We start from the raw sequence: 6,184 nt of genomic DNA, 5'->3' as shown, positions 1-6,184 counted from the left end.
CTGGATGCCAGCCACAGAAATCTTTATCCTGGAATTCATTATAAAACTTTCTGCCAAGACTGAGCACAGCCGGTGAGGAAGGAAAGATGAAAGGATTCTTTGTTAGCTGTTTGCAAAACACTTAAAGACACTGTTGAAGTCTAATTAGAAAATTAGCATATGTACATTGTGGAAGGCTTAAAAAATAATACTAATAATTTTATTTGCCAGAATCTTATAATGCAGATGTGTCATTTCCTTTAAGAAATGCTCATTACAGAGTGAAGGTCCATTGAGTGAGTAATTCTAAACTTTCACTTACTTTATTCTCTCTAGGACCTTAGGATCACCATGCATTTGCTTGCTGAAGCAACTACGAAATTCACACTTGAGCTGTACCGACAGCTCAGGGAAACAGAGGAAAACATCTTCTACTCCCCGATCAGTATCATGACAGCATTAGGAATGCTCCAGCTTGGAGCCAAAGGAAACACTAGACAGCAAATTGAAAAGGTAGGTGTAAGCTTCATTTCGTTGACCAGTTTGAACTTGTCTCTCCATCACTGTGTCAGTGTGCAGATGAATGATGGTAAAGCCAGAGGTCTGAGATGAAGAACAAGATGCTGAACAGTCATTGCCATGGCAATGAGCACAGAACTGTGGGAGGGACACACCCTTCCCAAACATGGTCCAGACACTTCCTGGACAGTCTTTGGGTACTGGTGAGGAAAATTGCCTTCATGTGCCCAACAGCTAGAAGTCAGCATAAACTGTGGAGAGCACTGATGAAAACTGTGGATTGTCTCAACTCTGAGGGGGTGAACTGAGGTGTTTCCTGGGCAACAAGCAAATAGGCATTATTCACATGCCTGGCAAATCAACTTTTGGTGTTTCGTACAACTCTTGTACTAAAGTTTAGAGGATTTTTTCATTTTTTTCATCTGCTTTTTCCAGGTTTTGTTCTGTTTTTGTTTCATTGGACTGAGACAGAACTTTCAGTGAAGTTTTTTTTCCCCCCACTTGCTTTCTCTTCCAGGTTCTTCAATTCAATGGAGCCACAAAGAAGACAACAAAAAAATCTCCAGGCTGTCATGTGAGTCCAGGGCACCTCTTGCCTAGAGGAGCTGCAAATTCCTAACACGATGATTTAAAGAGAACATTTGTGTTTATAATTTGAAGCATTATAATTTTAAGTGGGCATTTCACAACTTAAAAAAATCAATCTGTATGGGAATTTCCAAACAAAATATATAAAAACACAGAGTAGCGCCACATTTCTTTCTGTAGTCAGCGTGTGTATGATTTTGTTTTAAGCACAGAAAGTCAATGTTGGATCAAGAGTAGGATGCCCTGGTTTCAGCTCTAGCTCCGCACCTCACAAATGGAGAACATGAGCCAAGCACAAACTACCTGAATCCCTGAGACCACGATCTAGTAAAGTGGAATTAAAAAAGAATATGACTCAATATATCCAAGCAAACACACACAAAAATCTTTGACCTGCCATAAATAAGAAAGTGTAATGAATGTTAGCTATTGTTATTGTAAGATAACAGTAATTGTCATTATCACAATAATGTTACAATTTATCTTAATTTAATAGTCACATATTCAAGGACATCTTGGAAAATGATTGTTTCACATCAACAGGGTTTAGAGTCTTAACCATGCTAACCTCTTAGCTGGAAAAGAAAGCTATCCTAATTCAAAGATACTTAGATTCATAATTTGGCTGTGTAGTATCTCTTTAAAGAGGACATTAAATTCTCTGCCCCTCTTTGTTTTCATCTAGATTGCACTCAGTCTTAGATTACTAACATGTAGTCCAGTCCTTAAATGAACAGTGGGCACATACTATCTTACAGATGCAGAGAATTTCAAACATCAGACAACTTAAGTCAAGACAGCCTGAAAGCACTGCATATTTAGTTCAAAAGTAGCAGATTGGATTTTTTTTTAAAGAAGAAGAAGAAAAAAGGCATTTCTGGAAGAAGTTGAATGTAAATTGGAAATATTTAAGATAAAATGCAACACTTATCAGAGAATATTCAAAAAGTTGTCTTTGAGATTACAGGTGTTTGGCTATTTATTTTTAATTTAGTACTTACATTAGCAGAGTGATTCAGTGAACACCCATCTTTTACATTGAAGGATGAAACATCAGAAAATGTCCATGACCAATTTCAAAAGCTTATGACTCAACTAAACAAATCCCATGGTGCTTATGACCTGAAGGCTGCCAACGGTATCTATGGAGCAAAGAAGTTCCCATTTCTCCAGGTAAGTTGCACCAGGCTTTGCATACCTTTAATCTGCATTCTAGGTCTTACATGTCTGAATGGCCATATGTAAGAGTGAGACCAGGCAGATTCAGAGAGGCAACGTTTGCCCAGGGAGCACCAGCCCCATAGTCACAGTTCTAAGCCACTGCATTGACCAAGAGTCTAGTGCTGTATGCAGCAAGCATGGGCTCGGGAACAGCCCCATGAAAAAGAATGGAGGTCAGCAGATCTCGTCATGAGATGTTAGTAGTGAACCAGTGCTGACTCAGTCACAGAGAGTACAGCAGGAGATTTCTGGGAAATGGAATGTTTCTGTAATGGGCAGGCTTGGGGAAACCCTGGAGAGAATTGGGAAAGTGCCAGAAAATATAGCATTTCTTGCATTGAAAATATAATCAAATGAGAAATGTATTGGTTGAACTTAGTGGTAGGCTAGCTCAGGAATAAGTCAGCTCTCTCATTACTACGAAATCTTTTCTGTCTTCCTTTACCATAAAGTATCGACCTTCGTTGACATTCTTACTGTTTTCTATATATTATTACCTTAGTCAAAAAAAATCTGTGTGTTCATAAAATAGCAGATATGGTCAGGGTCTGCTATCAGATTATAGTAGTATCATAAATAATGAAATCTAAATTATATCTAAATTGTTCTTAATTCTTTTTGGTTCCTTCACATATCAAAGGAATTTTTGGAAGACATTAGGAAATTTTACCAAGCCAATGTGGAATCACTTGATTTTGTACATGCTGCAGAAGAAAGTGAAAAGAAGATTAATTCCTGGGTAGAAAGTCAAACAAATGGTACTGTATTGGAGGGCCACTCGAGAAAGTACCAGGGATGATGGGATGGTCTCCATAAATGTGAAGTGAGCCAGGATAAAGTATGGAGAAATTAGCAGAAAGCCAACCAGAGGACACAGGAGAATCATTTACATTAATTTAGTTAGTGGTATTTTAGACAATCTGAAGACTCCACCCAGACATGTTTTGATATATCAATTTTTTAAGTCACAGCCAATTCTGGAAAGCTAAGAGAAAATGTTGGAAGAAGTCCCTTTCTCTGTTACTTCTCCTCTCAGAGCATGTCTGCACCTTGAGCTCCTGAAAGGATTTCTCATGTTGTCTTCAGCAGCTGGGGCAGAAATCTCAACAAAGCTTCCTCTCTGTAGACACCTATCCCATAGCTCACTCTCTTGGTAGGTCAAGCTTTCAGGAAGTCCAACATGAAAGTGAACAGGACACACCTTGAGTAGTGTTTGGCATTACCAGGAATGTACTTCAGACAATAGAGTTCTCATTTGTGTAAAAGAACAATCAGGCCTTGGGTTGAATAAGACTTTGGGTAGTAATCCTTACATTGAAAAAAAAAAAAAAAAAGGAAGTTACAGAGAGAGGAAGGAACAAAGTCAAGTTGGTAGAATGGATCAAAACAGCTTGTCAGTATTCACTGTGAGTTGGCCATAATCACCCAGATAGAAAGCCTAAATGCCTTCCCTATGACAAGAGCTGTCCATCCCAAGTAAATTACAAGGCACCGAGAGGAAGGCTGTGTCTTACAAACAAGTCAATGAGTCCCTCAATTAATGACTTGGGTGAACAAGCAATAAGTGACCAATGGTGAACTCTTATAGAGCATCCTCCAGTCAAGTTCCTTCTACTTTGGTGATAGGCATTTTGTTCTTTCCCTGGCAGGAAAAATCAAAGACTTATTTCCGAATGGGAGCCTGAGCAGTAGCACTGTCCTGGTTCTCGTGAATGCAGTGTATTTCAAAGGACAATGGGATCACAAATTTGATGAAAAGCATACTATAGAAGGAAAATTTTGGCTTAATAAGGTACTGTTTTCAATTTATTTATATAATGTCATATAGTGATGTGTATATAATTCAATTCAAATGAAAGTGATACCATGGAAAGTACAAAATAAAACAAGTCTTGTGTTTTTTTTTTTCTTGTAACTTTTTTAACTAAGGACAACTAAAGAAACTTTGGTTTAGACTTCACAAAATGTAAGAATTATCTCTTCAGAGAATGTTGATGTGTTTGGTATTGCAACAATATTGTCTATGCTGTCTTATGTCTCCTTTGAATGTGTTTGGTGCATTGATTTGTTACAGAATACTAGTAAATCTGTCCAGATGATGATGCAAAAAAACGAGTTTAACTTTAACAGACTGGAGGATGTGCAGGCCAAGATTGTGGAAATACCATACAAAGGCAAAGAGCTGAGCATGTTTATCCTTCTACCAAATGAAATCGATGGTCTTAAGAAGGTGAAGCTTGTGTTTCCTACTGTTCTTTCTGCTGCCTAATTTCTTCCTGAGCTATCAAATTTAAACAAGACACTAATGAAAATAATTAAACATGAAACTAATAAAAATTTTTAAAGGAGATATTGTGTTTCATCCTGTATTACAACCTGAAACACACTGAAGAATTGTTTAATTAGTAATTAAGTTGCGCTATACACATTAAATATCAACTTCATGACAATAATAGGGAACAAGTCAAATTTTGCTGAAAGAAATAAATCACAATGTAGAGAATGTTTATGAATATTTTTAATAAAAATGTGAATATTTTGAATAAAAAAGTAAAACTTAGAGTATTATATAATAACTGTAGACAGTAATGATGTCAGAAAAATATAAAGATACATCTATTAAAAGTAACATAGGTGGCTGGTAGCATAAACAATAATCTATACAAAATGATGATTTTGTTTTTGAATTTTATTAATAATAATATCTAATTTTAAATTATCTAAATCAATAATATCTATACTAAATAATCAGTATGTGTTGTATTTATATAATACAGCATTCATAATATTTATTGCTAAAGGTTTCCTTTAATTCATTGCTCATGTGAGTTATAGGCTTTTAGTGAATCACAGCATTTTCTTTTCTTCTATTTTTATAGCTTGAAGATAATATCACCACTGATAAGTTAATAGAGTGGACAAGCCCACAGAATATGAACATGATAGAGCTGTATTTATCCTTACCTCGATTCAAAGTGGAAGAGAAGTATGACCTTCCGGCTCCACTGGAACACATGGGGATGGTGGATGCTTTCAGTGCACAGAATGCCGACTTCTCAGGCATCAGTGACAATCATGATCTCGTGGTGTCTAAAGTTTTACACAAGTCCTTTGTGGAAGTAAATGAAGAGGGGACAGAAGCTGCAGCTGCCACGGGGGTAGAAGTGTCTTTAACATCAGCATTAATAACTGAAGATTTCTCTTGTGATCACCCTTTCCTATTCTTTATCAAGCAAAATAAGACCAATACCATCCTCTTCTTTGGCAGAATGTGTTCTCCTTAAGGCTGTTGCTCTACCATGCTTCTGGGAAGTTAGCAGAGGTGCTGTAGTTAATCGAGACCTGGAAACAACAGTTTCTCTTGCTTTGCTTTGCTTTGCTTTGCTTTGCTTTGCTTTACCATCTCAGAATCATCACTGAGAATGTAGTGGTTAAAGCAGAATGTCTCCATTTTCTTTCTATATAAACATATAAGCATTCTCTGAAAAAAATGTTTAGTGAAAAGATGAGGGGCTGTTTATTTTAAACTAACATCTGTCTGTTCATGATCTGTTCTTAACTAAGTTAAAGGAAAGTATGCATTCTCTTTAAACTGATTACTAAAAACGCCTACACTTCTTTGACTTTAAGAAATATCTGGGGATCTTCATATGCTTCTAAATTTTGTGATTTTATAGAAAATATTATCAATAAAATAATGATTTTTTCAACTTATATTACTTTACTCTATTTTCAATTGCAAGAGGTTAATCATACATAATGAAAATAAGGTAAAAATATATTAATCATATGGAAGGAGACATTTAAAACAGACTCAGCTATGCTAAACTGGGATGGTATGCAGATACATACTTATTTTATTTTAATAATAAGAAAA

At 36.1% G+C, this 6,184-nt stretch overlaps 1 protein-coding gene across 2 annotated transcripts; it reads left to right on the top strand.

Annotated features, from left to right (window-relative positions):
- Nucleotides 1-330: 330 nt before the first annotated feature.
- LOC126487122 (serpin B4-like) lies at nucleotides 331-5,591 on the top strand. 2 transcript variants are annotated; one of them, XM_050119776.1, is made up of 7 exons: nucleotides 331-492; nucleotides 1,016-1,072; nucleotides 2,131-2,259; nucleotides 2,948-3,065; nucleotides 3,957-4,099; nucleotides 4,445-4,537; nucleotides 5,187-5,591. In XM_050119776.1, the coding sequence occupies exons 1-7, from the start codon at nucleotides 331-333 to the stop codon at nucleotides 5,589-5,591; spliced, it is 1,107 nt and encodes a 368-aa protein (XP_049975733.1). The 2 variants fall into 2 exon arrangements, with proteins under 2 accessions (XP_049975733.1, XP_049975732.1); XM_050119775.1 differs by having other exon boundaries at nucleotides 4,382-4,537.
- The last annotated feature ends 593 nt before the right edge of the window (nucleotides 5,592-6,184 follow it).

Source organism: Alexandromys fortis, unplaced genomic scaffold (genome assembly GCF_014885135.2).
Source record: "Alexandromys fortis isolate MF-2015 unplaced genomic scaffold, M_Fortis_MF-2015_v1.1 scaffold_96, whole genome shotgun sequence".
NCBI lineage: Eukaryota > Metazoa > Chordata > Mammalia > Rodentia > Cricetidae > Alexandromys > Alexandromys fortis.
This window is presented reverse-complemented; position numbering and strand designations above follow the sequence as displayed.

Bases quoted from the DNA above. Each gene is read 5' to 3' on its own strand.
- LOC126487122 (XM_050119775.1), top strand. From the start codon at position 331: ATGCATTTGCTTGCTGAAGCAACTACGAAATTCACACTTGAGCTGTAC. The intron at 1,073-2,130 runs GTGAGTCCAGGG...TTTACATTGAAG, and splicing joins AAAAATCTCCAGGCTGTCAT to GATGAAACATCAGAAAATGT. The intron at 4,538-5,186 runs GTGAAGCTTGTG...CTATTTTTATAG, and splicing joins AAATCGATGGTCTTAAGAAG to CTTGAAGATAATATCACCAC.